Here is a 22,010-nt window from a genome sequence, read left to right on the forward strand (position 1 = left end):
AAATAAGTCGGAGGAAATAAAGTGAGGAAAAACAGTTATAAGAAATTGTAACCATGATTAAATGACATTGTTTAACTGTGCAAGAATTATTGCTCCTTGTTCAATTTAGAGAGCTGTACTGTGTCACTCTATGGATTCTCTGCATATTTTCTCGAGTGTTTTCAGATATCACTGACTGTATCTGAGTCCTAAAACCAAAATTTTTGCTCCTAAATAATTTCGTATTTCAGGGCACATAAAAGTAAAAATTCATTTAGCCATCCAGGTAAAATTCCTGCTGAAGTAGACAGCAATATTGGCATTGCAGTGAAATATTTTTCATAACCTTGTCAGGAGTAGTCTCTGTCTCTTGCAGGCCTTTTTTTGTTTAATAAAAAGAAATTACAATGGGGTTTGGTTTCTGACAGAGATCTAGAAGCTTCTGAAAAGCAGTGATTCGACCACACTTTCCAGGTCTTGCAGGTAAAAGAAAAAGCTCCCCAGGTCAAGATAGACAGGGAACTTGTAGAGAGAGTCCAGCAAAGGGCCACAACTGCTGGCTCCACAAGACAAGCACATTTAAAACGCTGGAGTCAGAAACATACCTAGTTCTCAAGTATGTCCAGCCCATCTTGTCTCTTTGCCAAGAGTTTCCTTCTTACAAGTCCTACTCCTGCTGAATCCACAGTCACGAAAAAACAAAATATGTGATGTAAATGGGGTTGTTGTTTGGTTGGTTGTTTTTTTAAAAAATATAATCTGTATTACAGATGTCAGAGAAAGAAAAGCTTTCAACAAGAAATATGTTCCTTTTTTAAAACAGCTTTAAAATAGGAGCTTGATATGCATGGTTTTGATCAAGCACAGCATTCTGCACAGGGATGTTCAGCTCCTGAAAAATAATCCTTTACGAGAAATGTCCTATTTGTAGAATGACCCAGATAAAAATTAGAAAACCCTCAAGATGTAGAAAAACTCAGACAATAAAAAGCTACTTTGACTTTGGAGGCTTTCTGGACAGAACTAGCTGAACATTGCTCATGGTGTTGAAAAAGCATGCATCTCTCCATTCAGCATCACCAGCAGGCAAAAAAAAAGCAAGCTTATGCCACTTTTAGTAGTTGGAAACTGCAAGGGCATACAAGGGAAATGCATATTGCTCCTGTTCTTGCCCTTCCCTACAACTGCATATAGTCACTGCTGGACAGCAGGGCAGTGGGGAAATGGAAAGGCAGCTATTTATATGGTGCTTTAAACACCACATCATGGTTTGAAATAAATCCTTTGAGTTTGATACGTCTTGGCATTACTGAATTAGTAAATTTTAATTGGCTTATGATTGAAGTATAACTTTTTTGTTTTGAATGTAAAAATACCTATTTTTTCCATACCAAATAAGCATTCCTTTTCCATTGGCTTTTGTCAACTGCTAACAAAGAAATGCATCTGTTGCTTTCCAAGTTCTTTTCCAGATAAAAAAGAATTTACTGGAAAATAGACAATGAGAGTCTTCAAGGATTTCAGGTCTGGATTTCTTTACAGACCTTTAAGGCCACAAAAGGTAATGCTTATTTATGCTGGACTGCTGCATAGCACAGAAGAAGAAATCAAGCCACGGAATAATTTAATTCAATAGACTCTACAGTAAAGTCGAAAGCTTGTGTTGAGATGGAGCTTTTTTTTTTCCCCATAAAGAACTCTAATCTTGCTTTAACAGATTTCTTCTCAATCTATCACTTGTGCTAGCAGTCTCATTGGTAAAAAAGCACAATTTAATTCCAAGCTGAATATATATGGAGTAAAAAACATATTTATATTTCACTTCTTGACAACCTCCAGCACATGCTGTAATAGTTATGTTCCTACCAGAGAGCCACCCTGAAAAAGCATTGCTCATCTTCTTTAATCAGACTCGGAAACATTTTCATACTCTATAGGAAGAGACAGCTCCATCAAAAATATCCACCTCACAAGGTCTCTAACACCAATCTGCTTCATGGTCTTGATGTAGCAAATAGTCTCCTTAGGATTTTGTAATTTCTAGTGACAGAATAAAATGTGTCACTAAGAGCTTTCAAAGGGCACTTCATGGAATATAGCATTATCATCTTTAACTGACTCCCAAGGGTACTGAGACTGAAATGCACAGGAGCGGCAAAGATTTCAGCCTCTTCTGACATCACCAACTTCTCCCTCCTCCTTTTAGCTAAGGTAAGCAATTCCTTGCCGTTTGCTCTTCTTGAGGCTCTGATATCCTATCCAGATGTATTGTACAGCAATCCTCTCTTCTTAGGCAGAGAACTGTGATAATGGAGAACAGCACATTCAGAAACAAACTTTTTTATACAGAATGACACTCCCACATACCTAAACTTTAAATGCTCTTTGAAAGGTATAATGTATTTATGGGGGTAAAAAGAGGACTGTATTAGGGATGGAAGGGCTTTTCAAGCAGTGTGAACCAAGTAACAAATACTGTGGTAACTGTGCAGCTTTTAGCTTGATTCTTTCTTTCCTTTGGAGATACAGGGACAGCTCAGAAAACTAGCATCACTCTTGGAAGGAGAAGGCCATTTGATACCATGTGAGGTCTCTACTAGGCATCCCAACACATTCATTCAGGAGCTGTATAAATTAAAACTAACAGGAGCTCCTTTAAGTATGTGTTTTACAAGGTAAGCTTCAGAAAGGGAGATACTAGTCACTTTTTCCACATCACCAAACCTCTGGTTTGCTTTCATCTCACAAACTATTTCTGCAACACAGTACATGACTAGCACATCAGAACCACACATGGAGAGGTCAAATTTCCTCCCTGCTTGTCTCTTTCAGAGGTTCCTGCTTGTGGTTAAGCTGAAATGCTGTCAGAGCTGTAAGGACAGTGTAGGCAGTAGTCAAAATAAGGGTTCAGCTTGCCTAGCTCAAGTTCAATGGGAAGCAAGCTACATGCCACACGGCTGCCAGGGAATTGCCTTGGTACAGTATTTGGTCAAGTGAGTCCCCACGGCTCATGGGAGGCTAACCTCAAAGTATTACTGTACTATGGAAAGGAATACTGCATTTAATTGTTAATATATTTCCTCACATCTTTCCTGCTTTAGATCTTCTAAAATAAAATGTGCTTTGATTCCAATGAACAATTGGAATTAAACCCAAGGCTCAACTGTGGTTGTCATTTCCCAGCTTATAAGAGGTTTCTTAAGATGTAATCAGTTTTACCAGAGGCTTGTTCATGTGTAAAAAAAAAAACCTTATTCATAATAAAGTCAAAATTTGCTTCTTGATAAAGTCTAATTTCTGCATAATTATTAGGCTGTAATTCAATTGGTTAGGCTCTGACACACACACAGCCACCTAGAGACAGGCTTCAAGGTCACAAATGGTGGATCTTTACTGGACAGAGCTACTCAGCACAAAACTTCACTGAAAAGGAGCACTGCATTTTGACAGAGTTTAAGATGCCCCCTGTAGAGAAGAGCTCAGACAGAGGTCTAGTCATGTAAGTAAAATCACTCTTCCAGTGCTTTCACACATGAACTATTGTGATTTATCCCTCATTACCACAATTAAGGCTGGTTGAAAAATACCACATTTCAACTTAGGTTTTCTGAAGATAAGCAAAGGATGGGAAGAGAGGGTTTCTGTGATCAGGCCAAGCATCTACCTGTTAATGTGGTTACTTTCTTTTACATGATGAGGTGCTCTTTCCAGTCCATGTTAAAGAAGCTCAAAGCGATGATATCTCATTTCTTAGAATCACATAGTAAGTTAATTCATCACTCATAGATTTTCCAGTTGTTGTCACTTCTTGCTGATCTCAGCCCAGTTTCCAGAGTTGTATCCAGATGCCTCATACCTCTTTACTCTGATGGTTTTTCAAAGGGCTTTTTCACTTCACTTCCAGCTTGCATTTCTGTCAATATTTCCAGTAATGATGGATACCGTGCCCCACTTGGGGCCACATCAGACTACCATCTCTGTGCTATGCACCATGCTTCTGCACGTGTAACTGAAGTCTGTAGAGTGATTTCTTCCGAGCTGACTCACTTGCCAAAATCCCAGACACTGCAACCCTCCAGGTCTCTTCCTGAATCACTTTTTAAATCCTTCTTCTGAAAAAACAATTGCCTTCTGAATAATTCTACAGTACAGCCCCAGTCAATTAGTTTATTTTTATCTAAATGAAGTTCATTTTACTGTGGTACAATATGGGTGACTGTTTTCCTCCTATGTTTCTTTCAATCATTATTACTCACATATTTCCATAAGGAGCTTGTTGTCATCTAGGCTACTAATGAAAGACATTAAATGAAACAGGACCCAAGCACTGCAGCAGTGAAAAAACACTGTGCCCAGAACTCAGTTTTACCAGTTCAGTGCTGTCTTGACCTGAAAGCCGTTTAGATTGATGTGAACATTTCTACCAAGATTTTTTTTTAGCAACCATTATAAAGAACAGGACAATAGCAAACAAGTTTTAACCTGTGGTTTTCCCAAAGTCATTCATCAGTTCCCCCCAAAAAGGAAAAAAACTTACTTTTCTAAAGTCAGTATGAATTGACTGCTAAGGAGAGCAACAAGAAGCATGTAACAATAGGCATGGACTTGCTGGCAAAAATCATTTTAGGCCCTTGGCAATTCTGTCTCCTGATTTAAGTTCGGCAGCTGTAAAAATAAAATCTTCCTTCAACAGCTTTGATTTTAAATGGCTTGGCAATCGTAGAATACTTCAATACTGCAAAATAGCTTGATCTCAGCAGGAATCATCAGAACTCAGCTCCATTCTGCTGGGAGCTCGCAGAAACTTTTTCCTATATGGTTTATGGTTGTCTTACTTGAACTTCTTCCCAGCAAATTCTGTCACTTTCTCTTTTTTTTTAAGACAGGCCTGGGCTACAATGGCATACAGACAGTTCTTTCCAAATAGAAGTCCTGAGGATAAAATTTAATAGTTCAGGATATTGCAGCAATGTATATTTTCAGAACATACTTAAGAATGACAGCAGTGAAGCAGTCTTACTAGAATTCACAAATGAACTTAGCAGCTGATAAAGTGCCTGGCTATATCTTTTTATTTAGCAGTAACATTTGTGGGATTTGTTACCATAAACTCCAATTATTTTCCTGGTAACAGCACAAACAGCATAATCTGGCAGTACTTACTCCCTGATCTGAAGGCAGAAATTTAGGGTAGTTACCTAAATGGCTTCTCCTCATTCCTCCAGCCTTCAGTGTGTTTATTCCTCTTTTAACTTCCTACATTCTCTCTCTCTTGCATGGATGAATAGATGAAACTACTGACACGTTTGCACTTTCAGACAGCACTAGAAGTCTCTGAGTGCTCACACCTTGTCCCAGTCTCCATCAGCATATATTAAGGAGTATAGTGATACACAACTTCCTCAATGATCATCACTTTAGGAAAGAAATTACACACTCTGGTTCTTCCTCAGTACAAGTGACTGAAGGACAGAAAATCAGCTGAAAGAAAAGAAGTGGAAACATCAGAAACCAAGAGACATCCAGCACAACAGAGAGTCAGTGTTTGACGTAGCTCCAATGGATGGCATGTGCAACCCTGAATATGGTTAAGAATTTGTTGCTAACACATAGCCAGCCCTTCCTCTACAGATCTTGAAAACCTCCCAGTTAACTGAAGCTGTTGTAAACTTTTCTTTAATTTTCAAATGAGGCCAGAAACCTCATTTCAGTGGCTCACCTCCTCTAACCGCTGGAGATTTGCCACAATCACTTATGATCTGGTCTTGCCTCTGACTGGTCCTTCTCTTCAGAGACAACCTCAGAGGAGAGCGATACAATCTAACACTCCCTATGCCATCACACCTTCTGATGACTAATGAATTGTGTTGCTTTCCTGTAGGAAATGTTTCCTTTCCTTGCTGGTATGACAAAGTGCCAACCACACATCTCACATACAAGACATCAAAATCTAATGTGTCAGCTCTTGTGAGAAACTTCAGGTACCGTCTTTGTCCTCTATTATACAACACTGTATTTTGCTGTGACATTGAATTGCATAAATTCTAAATTACGCTGCTATTAGGGAAAAGCATAGTTCAAAGGCTAAATTACTAAATTCAGATCCATAAAACTCAGACTCATTTCCTACTCCTGTCTCAGCCTCCACCATTGTAAGCTAGCCACTTAGTTTTCAGGTGCTTGAAATACTGACAACATCCTATCATAACACAGAATCCTTTAGAATTTGTGTTTAATATGAAGGCTATGGAGACAGTTAAATAATGCATGCACTCTCCAAGCTTTAGTACACGTCTTTGGTTCTAAGTCCACTACTGAACCTGATCTCACATCTCCTTCTGGAAACATGAGCAAAAGTCAGAAGCCCTGTCGTAGATGAGTGATACCACCAACTATCAGTGTTTTCACACACTGATGGAGAGATGTCTCTTCTGCAAATTGTGGCTGGGCTAATGTCAAAGTCATCCAGTCTGGTCATTTGCACTGTGACATCTCAAAGATTTCCAGCTCTTTAATGTGATACACAAATCCATGCAGTGTTGGTGACAGCTGCTCTTCTGATGTCCCATTGCATCTCAGTATTATTTAAATTATTTGCCTTCAAACTATCCTACAGTTAAAAAGATCAGAGATCACAGTGAACAGATTGTCTTTTTTAAGAAACTGTTCAAGAGAGATATAAAGTGCCTTAGTGTTACACGGCTCAAGAAAACAGACTGATACTGCTTGTCATGAAACAACTACATGTGGCCTCAACTACTTCACAAACATTTTAAAGCCCTTTTTCGGGGAATATTTTCTGTTTGTATGTGTATCTATGTTTCTGTGTGTACTATATTGCATAGTAATTCCAGAAAGAGATCACTACATTTCATCTGGGAGACAAAACCCAGAAACTACAACCTTTACTTGTCTCAAGTGTTCTCTAGAATTCAATTACCTGAACATCTTAAAAGATTCAAGACTTCAAAAATAAGCTATCTTGCTTTTGAAATACTTCTGCCTAAACCTAATTAAATTAATACATTTGAAAGCCTCTTTTTTTTTTTTTTTTAACTTCACAGTAAAAAACAGCCAGTCTGTAAAAGGCCAGCTGGCTTCAGTGTCATTATAACGCAGATCAAAACCAAAATATAACTTGGTGGTATTTCAGTAGTGCACTGTCCCAAAAAAATATTAGATTATGTGCTATTTCCTCCTCTTCTGTGTGTTCCTTGTCTCACTGTAATAATCAGCTAAAGGCTTGATCTAGCACTATTAGTCATCACAGTGTTGACTTCAAAACGCAATAGGTAAAATCTCAAATCATGCTTTTCTCTAGTTGTTCCTTAATTTGTGTTTTATGTTCAAAGACAATGGAATTTTTACAAAAGACTGAGTTGTAAAGATCGTGATTTTTTTTCACCTAGAAGACAGATTATTTTTTTCTTTCATGTAGCTATTTAATAATGGTTCACATGAAGACTGAAAGTAGCACAAGTTGGTACTTCTCTTTCTGACAAATGGGTTGCACTGGGTATTTTAGAGAGCCATATTTAAGTCTATCATCTAATCAGCATTGGTTTCTTCAGCTGCTCAGAGCAATTTATTCATCAAGAGCTAACCAAGACAGATTGAGTTCCACACTGCATAGAGGATAAAGTAAAAATACAGAGTTTAATGGCACTTCATACAGATCTGCATTTACACACAGTACAAGGCAGTGGAAAACCAAGCCCAGTCAGACTAACGTAAAAAATTCTCATGGGTATTGCTGAATTCTATTATCTTATAAACCCACCAAAACCAAACCAAACCAGGTCACCCAAACTTAACTGTGACCTCGTCTGAATTTGCACAAAAAGCTTACTTCAAGCATAATGTTTCCTTCTTTCCCTCCTGTATCTTTCCTCATTTGTCCCTAAGTTGGTGGGAGTTTTGAAAACACAATATTTTACCTCCCTGATTAAAACAGTGCTTATTGTTATTACAGAGTGACACAATTGCTAGCCTGTCTCCACTTAATAATTTCCACATTCGAAGAATATTTATCTATATTTCTACTAACTTTAAATATTCTCTAACACTATTTCTAGAGTATCCCACATTCAAGATAGACCTGAAGTGACACCTGAAGGACAGTTCAACATAGAAGTTTCACTTCTTGGCTTCTGCATTCCAAAAAAGCATACTCTTGCAGACGATATAAATTTTGAAAGAAAAGGCCATTATTTCTTACTTGACTTTGAGAAATTGCATTCAAGGCATTAAGTTTGTTTTGTTGGTGTTTCTGAATACCATTGGAAACCTGAAAACACCCATTATTAAAACCTTAAAATTACAACAAAACACCTCAAGTCACCTCTCTCTGATAAAATTCAAGCTAATTCACAACCTAGAAGTGTGGTTTAAAGATTAGGAATCCTTATCTTGCTTGGCCCATCTGGGAAAACAATGACCAAGAAGGATAAAATCCAGGTCTGAAAATTACACTTGTTTATTGTTGCCTGAAGAAGTAGGCTAGGCAGATAAGAGGCCATCACAAATGTTAGCTTTTCTAGGGTAGGTGGCACAATGCATGCAATTCAGAAAGATGGTCAGGAAGTTTCTTCCAGAGCAGAGAAATGTTGATTTATATGCATTGTAAACAGAAATTACAGAGAACTGGGAGAATGAAAAGGACCATTCTCCACTGTATCTCTCCAGTGGTAGGTGACATTCACACGCCTCAGGAGACCACAAGCAAGATGAACATCCATGCCTGGCTGAGAAGATGACATTCAGGCTGCATCTGCTGCACACCCAGCACAGGTGCTGTTGCTTTATCCAGTATCTGTTCAGTGTCAAAAACCTAAACAGTCCCAGAAGCAGCAGTCAAACTTGTGTCAGTGCTCCCTTGTCCCAGTCATGTTGTCCTGTCACTGACTCAGTGTCACAAACTCTCTTATATCCTCTCCTCATGGCCATACAAAACACATATGCTCCACCAGCGTGGAATAATGAAAAGGAAATAAATGAAGTCTCTACTCCAGCCTCATTTACAGACTAAGGGACACGGCTCACCCTTGAAAGCTGTTGGAAAAGCACTCCATCAGGGGTTATATAACAAAATAATTTGGTTACAATCTTTTGTCTCAAGAAAACTATAGGCTAAATAGTAAAGGATGGGGGGGATGTGTGGGCATATCCCTTTATCACCTTGTCCTTATGCTTTTTGCCTGACACAAGCCAGAGAAGATGTCAGAGATAGGGATCTAAAGTGCATCCTTGATATCCTTCAGCACAATACTTCTTAACCCTTTAGATCTGCGCAGAGAGGAACCTCATGAGGTTCAACAAGGACAAGTGCAGAGTCCTGCATCTGGGAAGGAACAACCCCACGCAGTAATACAGGCTGGGGGTCGAACTGCTGAAGAGCAGCTCTGCAGAGAGAGACCTGGGAGTCCTGATTGATAAGCTAACCATGAGCCAGCAATGTGCCCTCATGGCCAAGAAGGCCAATGGCATCCTGGGATGCATCAAGAAGAGTGTGGCCAGCAGTGGACAGAGTTTCTTCTCCCCCTCTACTCTTCCCTAGTGAGTCCTCATCTGGAGTCCTGTGTCCAGTTCTGGGCTCCTCAGCTCAAGAGGGACAGGGAAGTGCTGGAGAGAGTCCAGTGCAGGGCCACCAAGATGATCAGGGGAATGGAACATCTTTCATATGAGGAAAGACTGTGGGAACTGGGGCTGTTTAGTCTGAAGAAGAGAAGATTGAGAGGAGATCTTATTAACATTTATAAATATCTAAAGGGTGAGTGTCAGGAGGTTGGGACATCCCTTTTTTCTATAGTAGATAGTAACAGGACAAAGGGTAATGAGATGAAGCTGGAATGCAAAAAGTTCCACTTAAACGTAAGAAAAAACTATTTCACTGTGAGGGTGAGGGAGCCCTGGCACAGGTTGCCCAGAGGGGTTGTGGAGTCTCCTTCCTTGGAGGTCTTCAAGACCTGCCTGGACATGTTCCTATGTGACCTGATCTAGGTGATCCTGCTTCTGCAGGGGGGTTGGACTAGATGATCTGTAAAGGTCCCTTCCAACCCCTACCATTCTATGATTCTATGATCTCCACTCTTGCATCTCCCACACCATGTAATCCTGGATCAGTTTAATCCTTGCTATGTACCAACAAGACTGTTCCACAAAACTGAAGTCACTTTCCAACAGCAGTGATTACTTCTGTTTTTTGTAAAGGATTGACCTCAAAGGAAACAGAAGAATTTTGTGGTATATAAAGTATCTTAACAAACAGGTAGGAATTGAAATCGTAATATGGATCAAACTTCCAACACTTCAGTGACTTGTTCTGACTCCTGCAAGAAGAGATAATAAGGACAAATACATAGTGGGAAAAAAGCAAACCATTTCTCTGCATCCACCACCATATTATCCTGAGCTCTCTAACAAGTCAGTGCTTTGTTTTATTGGTTCATACTCACATCATTTCCAGATGGAAAAGCCTGCATTATTGGCAGCCAGTTAATTAAAACTCGTCTTAGAACCACTTTTCTCCATGTTCCACATTGTGATTTCTAAAGGGACTCCACTCTCTGCACACTAGAAGCAACAGCATTCATATATACATCCACTGTTCATGTCCTTCTCAGTGTCCCTTTGTTTCTTTGCCCTGTAAAACAGTACATTCAAAAATTACTGAAGCTGGCTTAATTCCTTCTTATTTACTGTCAACTTCTAAAATGTTTCTCAAAACACTCACTAGGCATGTGTATCAAATAACACTTGACTAACAGCATAAGTCCAGCTCTCTCTCGCAGCAAGAACCTGCACTACTAGATTAGCCTCAAAGAATGACTAAAAAGGTCAAATCCATTGCCTTCCTAGACAGGACCCTTTGAGGCAACCTGTCCTACTGGAAAGTGTAAAGGCTGTCAATTTTGTATCAGACACAGCGTAAGGCAGAACACCAACCAAGCAATGCTTTGAAGTTCCTCACAAATGAGCATCTCCATGCCAATAGAAAAGCTTGCACTTCAACCCTGGAGATGGTGGAGAGAACTACACCTACTGGGGGAAAAGCCAAGGCATTAAAAAAACAAACCAACACACAAACACTGCCTAAAACAGAAAATTCCAGACTTGGATTCACATACTTGTATGGCTTAAGTAGTCCTGAATTTAAATATGCAGTTTGTTGACCAAAACAATTTACTATCAACTCCCATGGTATCCTCTTGTCACTGAACTTGGGAAATAAACTCTTCAACACCAGTGTAACATTAAGAAGTAGGCATTCCTTTATTGCAGTACTAGGTGCATGGGGATTGCTCCACCTAACATGCACACCACAAAGTGAAATTATGCTCCTTATGTACATTACAGAGAATTATCATATTTTTTTTAACACAGTGGCCTTGCTGAAACTGTTTTGAAGGTTTTTTTCTGCTCAGTCCCACAGCCTATAGCCAAAATACAGTTAACTGCTGCCATCATTTTCTGTCCTTTGGCCTCTTTTCAAGCTGATATAGGTTCCAGGTGTCTGCACAACAGATAAGTCAGTACTAGCACTTTTAAGCATTTTTAACTTTTAACTCCTTGCTTGCAATTTCAGCTTAAATCATGCTTAAATATAAAACAGTGAGGACAGGGATTTAGGGTTAGAAAAGAATGTGAAATCTCAGAGTTCTGGTATCACTCTGAGGCCCACCACACATAGGAAGCAAGCACAGCTAATTCCAGCATGAATCTGCCGAGAAGAGGTTCTGGGGATCCAATGATGTGTCCTCCTTAAAACACATTTTTTTGGCACAGTGAGAATACAGAGATGAATGCAGACAATTGCTACTCAATGTCCAAGTTAGATCTTTGTTACCAGGAAGACTTCCAGTCAACACCCTCCTCTTCCTTTTAGGGGCTGAGGATAAGTGAGGAATTTCTGCTCAAAATCTGCTTCACCTAGACTCATCTTACTCCAGTGCACTGATTAATGACTCACTCCTACTGCAGTGCAATACAGAACACCAACATATTCCTCCTTTCCAGCAATGCAAAAAGCAAATGGCACAGATCTTCTGCAGTAGCTTCAAAGCGGTCTATTACATGCCACTTGTGAGATGTCAAAACAAACATTTTGAGTCTAAGGGAATTGATGCATCCATTTTTTCATTACATATTGGAAACATGCATTTTCACACGTGATATATCAAGGAAGATCATCTCCCTGGCTTCCATGATTTCTGAGACAGTATGACGAAATGATGAAAACTTCTCCATTTCTCTTTTATTCTTTAATGCCAGACATCCAAGTGAAACACCAGAAGACAACTCCAGTCACATGCTGGCTCAGAAGATGGACAAACACATCATTTGCCTTTGGTGTGAACATACAGACCATTTTGAAGCATGTATTTTTTAATAAAACAAAGCTTTAATAAAAGGATTTAGCAAACCAAACAAACTAGTACACTTTGAGGCCCTAAGCCAACAGATTGATTGCGTAGCACTACACATAACTTATATATTGTACATTTTTCATACTCTCACTTAAGTCACAGTTTAGCAACCTTTCCTAGTTTTAAAAGCAAGCTGAATGGCTGATGTTTACAGGCCAAATGTTTAATAAGACCTAAAAAACTGAACAGATTTTCTATCAAAACATGAATATACTGTCGATGATAGCAAGACAACAAGTTAAGAATATACTGTTCCCCTTTCTGGTTTTTGCTTTGTAAAAAGAAAAAGCTACAGAATTTATTTACTTTGGTGCCCCTTATCCTGGCTTTTTAAAATCACAAGCAAAATGCATAATCCAATAAACTTTGTGGTTATGTTTTCACCTTCATAGCAGCAGCAGATATCATGCATATCCAATCATCTGAAATGTCCTAAGTGTCACACACTGAGTTGAGCAAAGCCTGGAAGCACATGCCTGCACAGATGGTGACTCCACCACCTCCCTGGGCACCCTGGCATTAATAACCTTGTCAGTGAAGAAATTTTTTCTAATACTCAATCTAAACCTCTCCTGGTTCAATTTGAGGATGTTTCCTCTTGTCCTATTGCTTATTACTTGGGAGCAGAGACCTACACTCACCTTGCTAAAACCTCCTTTCAGGTAGCTGTAGAGAGCAAGGTCTCCCCTCAGCCTTCTTTTCTCCAGCCTAAACAACCAAAGTTCCCTCATCCTCTCCTTCTAAGACTTGTTAACCAAGTCCATGAGCTTCTGGACCCTTCACTGCCCTTCTCTAGACATGCTCCAGCATCTCAATGTCCTTCTTGTAGTGTCATGGTTTAGGTTCATCAGGGAACAAAAGACCACAATTAGCCTCAAGTACCAAAGACCTGAGGATTGCCAAAGGGCAGGGAGAGCTTAATTGCTGCTTAAAGTCCAGCACAAAACAGACCAGGCTACTCAGCTTGGGGAAGAAAACAGAAAATCATTTAATGCAACACCAACTAAAGCATAAACATAAAACCCCAAAATGTAACAAACACAAAACAACACAGAGTGGTATAGCAATGAAGAGTCCAACCAGCCCTTTAAGACCACCTTCCCCACACCTCTCCCCTCTTCCCGGGCTCAGAGCCCTGATCCCAGTGTTTTTACCTCCTACCCCCCTGGATAGCTCACGGGGGCAGGGAGTGGGGGTTTCAGGCAGTCTGTTCCTGTTTTCTCTCCTCAGGGCAGGTGGGCTCCGCACCAGTCCTCCCTACACATCCATGGGGTACCTCACACACATGGCAGCCCTGCACAGGCTGCTCCAATGTAGTTTCATCCCAAAGGCTGCAGCTCCTCTCTGCCTCTCATGTGTGTCTGCTCTGCGGTGTGCAGGCTCTCCAGCACAGCCTGCACCATGGCTCCTCACACACTCTCGCCAGTCCAGGTGCACTCACCTGGATCTGCTGGTGGCTCTCAGTCCTGCCATGGCCCTGCATGGGTTGCAGGGGTACAGCCTGAGTTCTCGCCACAGCTTGCAGAGGGAATTCTGGTCTGGTGCTCCTCCTTCTCTGACTGTGGGGTCCATGTGTTCGCCTCCATCTTGTACCACCCTTACACCTCCTGCAAACACTTCAAATTCCCATTCCTAAATAGTGACCACAGAGGTGCCAGATTGGCCCAGCCAGGCTGGAGGTGGGTCTGAACCCAGGAGAGTCCAAAAACTCTTTACTGGGTCTTCATTGCAACCTGCTCCCCCTGTTACCAAGCAAAAGCTGCTCCTTGCTAAACCATGACATGTAGTGAGGGACCCAAAATGGAACACAGCAGATGTAGCCTGACCAGGGCTGAGTACAGGGGGAAAATCACTTCCCTGATCCTGGTGGCCACATTGTCCCTGATACAAGTCAGGATGCCATTGGCCTTCTTGGCCAAGTGCACTGCTGGCTCATATTCAGGCAGCTGTTGACCAACATCACCAGGTCCTTTTCCACCAGGCAGCTTTCCAGCCACTCTGCCCCAAGCCTATAGCATTCCCTCGGGTCGTTGTGGCCTAAGTACAGGACCTAGTCCTTCACCTTGTTGAACCTCGTGTAATTGCCCTCAGCCCATCACTCCAGCTGTCCAGGTCCCTCTGAAGAGCCCTCCTGTCCTCCAGTAGGTCTACATACCTGCCCAGATTCATGATATCTGCAAACAGACTGAGGATGTACTTGATCCCCTCATCCAGATCATTGATAAAGCTGTTAAACAGAACAGGCCCCAACACCAAGCCCTAGTGAACACCACTGGTGACCAGCCACCAGCTGGATTTAACTTCATTCCCCACTACTCTCTAGGCTGAGCCATCATACAGTTTTTTATCCAGTAAAGAGTACATCCATCCAAGCCATGGGCAGTCAGTTTCTCCAGGAGGATGCTGTGGGAATCAGTGTCAAAGACTTTACTAAAGTCCAGCTAAACAACATCGAGAGTCTTTACCTCTTTCACTTAGCAGTTCACCTTGTCATAGAGGAGATCAGCTTACTCTGGCAGGACCTGCCTTTTCTAAAGCTATACTGGCTGAGCCCGATCACCTAGTTGTCCTGTATGTGCTGTGTGATGACTGTCAAGATGATCTGCTCCATAACCTTCCCCAGCACAGAGGTCAGGCTGACAGACCTGTTTCCCAGGTCCTCCTGTGGCCTTTTCTGTAGATGAGTGTCCTCCAGAGGAAATCACTAGCGATTCCCATTTCTGGTAGGCTACTTGAGAAGGGAAAAGAAGTGTTTTGTTGCATTTATTTCACAATGATTTATCCCAGCGTTTCAGTATTACTGTATACTTACTAGCTGATACCATAGTTTTTCAAAATAATGGGAAAGATAAGATTAAACCAAAGTATGGTACAGTAGGTCAAATGAAAATCCATTCAACTTTGTGAAAGATTAGATAAAGATCTAAACTTTCAGGTTTTGAATTGTCTTTCTTCCAAATGATATTGTTTGCAGTGTTCCAGGGTCTTTACTGTAAGGACTGCACAAGCAGATCTGTTCACAAATTAGGCACTTATAATTTGTACTTACTTCAAAGAAAGGACAAGATGGGCATGGAGGTTATTCTCTCCGGAACTGGCTGCTTTTCAAACAAACTTGTTTAATAAATCTGAAAAGTATTTGGTAAATATATACAACAAATTTCTAATTAAGTAGCTAACATTTTAATTAATGTCTCTATACAGAGCAGTAGAAGAGACTGCATAGTCCTCTTAGGGAGCTTAAAGTTACAGTCTTCATAACTTTTGTCTGCTTTGCACCTGCATACTTAATTACGTGCATAGTTTAGTGTGTCTCAGCATCTTCAAAGCAAGTATTCTTTGCATGAAAAACACAGTACAACCTGCACTATAGTAATAACTGTAGAATGTTATCAAACACAAAAAACATAACAAACATAACATCAAAAACTCTCATAAGGTAAGGGCAGTTTGGATACACAGAACAGTCAAGAACTTTTTAGCCAAGAGATAAAATGAAGCAGAAATTCAGTGAGGTGGAACGAGAGGAATAATTCCAGATGGCAATAAAGCCATTCTCTCTGTTACACCTGCCATGGTGGCACGATGTGAGGCTAGTCAGAGGAAGCAGCAGGTCTGCTGGAAATTAGCCGTAGGAGATGGGGTGTAGACAGAGATTGCTGGATTAAATAAATAACTCATTTTGGGAAACCAAGTAAAAGTAGTTTCAGATAACATCTTGTAGCAGATAGGCAAGTAACTGAAGGACTTGAACTGTTTTGATTTTTATGGCAGTGTGAGGAACCAAACAGCTTCATTTTGTGCACACTAGAAACATGTCACAGCAGGGGAAATTCATGGTGAATGCCAGAGGAAACTATATATATAACAGAAATATTGCTGAAAGCTTGGAGATGACACATTTGCATCTGCAGGGCCAGAGAGACTCTTTGTAAAAAAAAAAAAAAAAAAGCCATGTAAAATGAAGACCATCTATAAGGAAGAATCTACCCTAAAAAAGTTAAGTAATTCAGTTATTAAGAACTTCACCCATTTTCTGGTCAGAAAATAAAGCATTAAATACTTATTTCAGGTAGAAGAACATTACAGAGTACAGGGTGCACTGAAAAAGAAATGGTTATTCCAGGTACTTAAGTGTGTGTCGAAAGCTAATGGGCAACGTTCATTATAGGTTTATTTGGAAGTTTACCTGAATCTTCAGTTTACAGTTCTACACAGACCTAACATTATACAGAAATGGATCTGGTAAGCAAAGCAGAGGTACTCTGTTGACCACTAGTGGACAGAGAAGGATGAAACAGGTCCAAAGTGCTTCCCAAAGACAACCACTCCTCAGACTAGGAACATCCAGTTATTGGCTATTCAATCTCAAGATGCAAGACCTCTTTAACAACAGTTAAACAGTGAAAATGTTGTGTCTCTATGTAACCCACAAGGAAGTATTTTTAGCCATTTTTAAGATGAAAGAATTTCCCCATGGGGCTGAGAAGGAGGAGTGACCTCCCAGGAGGTAATCACTTGAATGTTAGCAAGGTATTACAACAGAAGACAGAAGCCTAAACTATTTCAAACAGAGCTGTTATGTTACCTTAGCAGTGCTGTCATTCTCCATACATCTAAAATATTCTAGCCACGGTAACATGTATGCTTTTCCCAAGTCTTCCCATACCATCTTACATCTCTTAATACACTTTTGACTCTAACACACATTCTCCCTTTTTGTAAACCAGTTATCCACGAGGACTTGCTCTTTCTCTTAAAAGCACAATAATCATGGGATAGTGGGAAATACGAATTTCAGGTCTCAGAGACTCTTTCTAAAGATGGGTTACAAAAAAAAAAACCCAACAAAAAAACACCCAGATTCACCTGCCAACAGCTTCTTATTTAAAACAACCCAACTTTAGCTCTGCTGTGTCTAGTAATTGCTTTCTGGCTGATAGACAAAGAATTTTATAGGTTGCAATTAAAAAAAAAAATATCATGTGAGGAAGAAAAGAAGCCAGTCAGGTCCTCTGCACTCCTCTTAAGGAACCACATTAAGCAAACATAGCTGCCAAGCTAGTATCACTGAAAACAATTTTCACTGGGAATTCTAATGCTCGCGGTGAATCCTCCAGCATGTGCTGAGGCCAAAGGTTTAATCTGCTCAAAGAAAGCAGAAAACTCCCCTATGAACACCCGAGGAGTACCAACTTTCAACATTACACACTCAAGGGATATTTTAGGTCTCAAACTCATTCAGATGATTTTATCTACAGTATATGAAGGACAGACACTTCCTTAGCACACATCAGTATTGCTCATATGTCAGATCTTAGGCTAGCACTAATTTTGGTGGGGGAATTAGTCACTTAGGCAAATACTTTTTTCCAACGTAAATTATTTTTACAGACTTCTCAGAAGGCCGGAATGTTAGCACCATGGGAGAAGGCAACATGTATTACACATGTTTTTTGTACAAAGACTCAGACTGATATACAAACGAGACACATTATTTACAGATTGTCCGTAAGAACGTTAATTGGCTAGCAAGTGGGTCAACTCATAAGGAAATGCTGCCTACTGATGTCTATTTTACTGCATTGCACATAGCTCATAACCTCAACCTGGTTTGAGAAGAGGGCATTAACACAGTAGAATACACAGGCTCTCTTATAGATCATCTTCTAGCCTCAACCTGGGGGCACAAAAATTTCAGTTCTATAAACATACATTATCTAAAAAACCCCTACTTCTTATCTTAGTCTAAGAAGTACAGGCATTGGAAAAATCTGCACTTTACCAACTACCAAAAGACATCCCCCGCCAAGCAACGACAACAAAAAAACAATGCACTATCCTCCACCTTTTGCTGTGACAGGCTGTTGTGAGTTTAGACAGGCAGACCTTTTAACATCAGAGGCAGTTTACAAACACTAGGAGATGTTCATCTTGGATTGAAATCCTGAGAATGTATCCTTCCATTGTTCTAATTGTCATAGCAATAGAAGATTAAATATGCATGGTATTTTCTGGAAGATAAGTATTTTATTTCCACAGTGTATACTATTATTTGCTACTGATATTCTTCTCCTGAAGAAAATCTACCATTTGCAGTGCAAGAGAACACAGACATAGATAGCACAATGAAAGGAGAAAACATGATGGTATAACGCATCATCCTCCTATTTGGAAGAAACTCAAATGGAAAAGTTTCAGATTGGCAAAGCTGGCACAAGTTATATTAGACATCTCTGCCTCATCTACTGGATTCATGGTCTTAGGAAACTAAGAAGTACCTGGTTTCAACTGCAGAGAATAAAATGAGTAAATTAATTTACTGGAATACTAACAAAATCCAGCACTACCTATAGAAACATAAGTAGTGATAAATAATATAAATTTGTGCCTACATGTGCTTAACAACTTAGAAAGAAAAAAAGAGAAAACTATATGTGATCAGTCATGTTTTTAAACATAATATGAACATAACATACCTTCAACAGCATTACAATCAGAACAGAAAACTACAGGTTTTGTGCTTTGCAACAGCAAAATACTATAGCCAGGTCTGTGCCAAAACACAGTGCACCATCTCAGTTCTAAGCACTCCTTCTAAACAATGAGAAATGTAATGATGATTTCTAATAAAACAACAACATTTTTTCCACTAATATAGTGAAACATTCTCTGTATTGGGTAACTGATAATACATTTATTTGGCAAATTCATTCTATCATTTTCAAGCTAATAGTTTGTTTTCTTCAACATCAGCACTGGACTGTTACTCTGCCTCTAGACCTGAGTTGTATCCTGCTGAACTACGGTCAGAATCAGTATTCCTATTGCACAAGGTAAGTTTGCATCCTGCTGGGGTTAAAAAAAAAAAGAAAGAAAGAAAAAAAAGTTTATTGTTAACTTCTTTTGGTAAGGAAAATTTTTTAAAAAAGAAATTTAAACAAAAGGCTATTTACAAGATACAATACTATTATAATTAGTAATTAAATGTTAAAGTTCCTAAGACAGTTAAAAAGTCAGAAGTTAAAACTATGGCAATGTGGTACATGTGGTTTTGGATTCTACACATTGCTTGCACAAACTACTCAAGTGTTAGTTATATGTAAATAGCTATTTCACGCACATAGCATTAACATTCAGCTGTGGTCATATAGGAGGAAACTTCCAAACAAATATTATAAATGTCTCAAAGGTTATTCCTTCTTCAGGGATTAAACCAATCTTAAGTTTGCCTTTGTACTAATATTGCATATTTCTGCACTCTATGTTGAATATAATAAAAAAAATCTACTGTTAGAAGATAATATTTAAACTGCACTGGTACCTACAGCCTGTATGCCAGGCTCCCTAACTGAGAAATTCATATGAAACAAATTGCCTCCATCCTCATAAGACTCTATTTGCCAAAGCTGGCATTTTAAAAGTCAGTTAGACAGACAGGTGAGGTTTATGTCAATCGACAGTAACAGAAGGGCAAATTTCAAAGTTCTTAACACTATGCCACTCAATTCACAGAAGTTTTGCTGATAATTTCACAAAAAGCCAGCCTATGTGCATGGCTGTTACAAGAACAAAACCCTTCTGTCAATGCAAGGGGTCAATCTCTGCACTTAGAGGCTGAAGAACCTGTCCACTGCTTAATGCTGTATAGGATTAACTGGTCCACAGTAGTTTATCACTTGGTTGAGTTCTTTTTAATTTAAACATAAGTGTGAAAACTTATGCTATTTGTGACAGATCTGAAAAACATTCACTGTGGAAAAACTGTCCTATATTTTATGAACCAGCTATGAGAAAGTAACTAAGATATATGCACTAATAAGAAATGAATGCGGAAGGAAGCCAGTTATACATGATACATATCAGAGTCAATTTCTTGTATTTGGAAATAAGTAAGTTTGATCATGATCTCCTCAAAACCAAGTCTATCCCAATACATTTAACCTGTAAAGGCCCACTGAATCACAATAGATTCACTTTTCACCATAGCCAATATTCTGCAAGAACATTTAGCAGCCTATGGCTTAATGAAAAGTTACTAACAGCAAAAGCTTTTACAGCTCCAACGTAATTTGACACAATTGTTACAGATGCTGGATTCCTATGCCTTGGAGTGACACAATTTTATAAAGGATATATTCAACCACTATCAAAAACCAGTGCTGCAAGTAAAATACTAGACATAGCTTGCGTAAACCATAAGAAGCAGAGACACATGATTTCACAAGGGCACACCTGTGATTAAATGGAACTACAGAAAACATGTTCTATCAAATAGGTGTGACAATTATACTGTTTAAAAAACTATCTTTGGCGTTACAAAAATTGCTATTACAAGAGCAGCTGGTACACAAAACTTGCAAGAAGTGCACATTTCTCCTAAGGAGCTTAAGAGATGTGACAGCTTCAGCATCTCGGAAACCTTATTCCTGTTAAGACATCTCAGAGGGGATGGGATCCCAGTAAACAGGTCTTGCAAAATGAGATGTTCCCTCAAAACTGGGGAGCATCTGAATCAACCACTGTTTCTGCTTCTGACATTTATTTTGCATTAGTCTATGGTTATAGTTAATAGCTTATAAAAAAATTCAGAGAATACACGAAAGGGAGTTCAGAGAGCACCATGACCTGTCATTCTCCATCTTATTCAAATTAGTGTCAAGATGGAATATTTTTTGATGGTGACAAGAAACGAAGTCACGCAGTAGTGCTATCTGTCCACCCTGGCAAGAGCCCTGCAACCCTCCCCAGCTGCCCTCTAATGCCGACCCGGTCTTGCGACCCAAGTGTAGGCGAAACAGGCAATACGTGGCTTTATGGTGGTACATGAGGTCCAGCAATGGGCTGTCACGCCTTTAAAGCGGTACTGGAACACTCTACTAGTCCACAAGAACAGCAGATCCAGCCTACGCACTCTGCCAACTACTACCTCCAAGTTGGTTACAGTTTGGGGCCACAAGAGCCACGTCCTGCGGGCACCTCTACCTGCATCTGCCTCCCTCACTCCTGCTCGAGGCAGCCGAACGGCAGCGTGGTACGGTATCTGGAGAGGAGAGCCACAGCAGCACAGCCCGGGGCTTGCCGCCGCCTCGGAGGCAGGAAGAAGCGAGACGAGCGAAGCGCATCCCAGCCCGCGGGGTGGGCGGCCGGCAGCACCTACCTGGGATGGCCAAGTTGGTGAGCGGGGTGCGGTGGATGCTGGCGGGCATAGCTGCCATCCAGTCGGCGAACCGCAGCTCGTTCTTCCCTTGCGACGAAGCCATGCTGCTGCCGTGTCTAGTCGCTCTCCCGCCGCCGTGCCTAGCCGCTCTCTCGCCGCCGCTCGCTCGCTCCAGCCCGGCCGTCCTGGCCCCGCCCCGCCCGGCCCCGCCCCGCCCCGCCGAGTCCCGGCGCTGCAGGCCCGGAAAGTGTCAGCCGTGCAGCCTTGTCCCTTCGCAGCCGCGGGTCCCACGGGGCCGGGCACCGTCGCTGTTGGCGCGGGCCAGGGTGCTGGGGTGGAGGAACGCGCCCTCAGTAACAGGGGGGATTTGGGGAAGGGAGAGGGGCAATGGCCCAGGGCCTGGGCGGGAGACGGCGAGCTCCCCGGCAGTCAGCTGTCTCAGACCC

At 40.7% G+C, this 22,010-nt stretch overlaps 2 protein-coding genes across 2 annotated transcripts in view; both read right to left on the reverse strand.

Annotated features, from left to right (window-relative positions):
• The window catches only part of PLCXD3 (phosphatidylinositol specific phospholipase C X domain containing 3), a 79,049-nt gene extending 57,382 nt beyond the window's left edge, over positions 1-21,667 (reverse strand). Inside the window, exon 1 of the mRNA XM_062019115.1 lies at positions 21,565-21,667. Within this exon, the coding sequence (XP_061875099.1) occupies positions 21,565-21,667 (103 nt within the window). The remainder of the gene's footprint in view (positions 1-21,564) is intronic.
• RPL37 (ribosomal protein L37) overlaps positions 1-22,010 on the reverse strand; it is a 346,904-nt gene that overhangs the window by 175,123 nt on the left and 149,771 nt on the right. The gene's annotated exons all lie outside the window — the stretch shown is intronic.

Source organism: Colius striatus, chromosome Z (genome assembly GCF_028858725.1).
Source record: "Colius striatus isolate bColStr4 chromosome Z, bColStr4.1.hap1, whole genome shotgun sequence".
Lineage (NCBI taxonomy): Eukaryota > Metazoa > Chordata > Aves > Coliiformes > Coliidae > Colius > Colius striatus.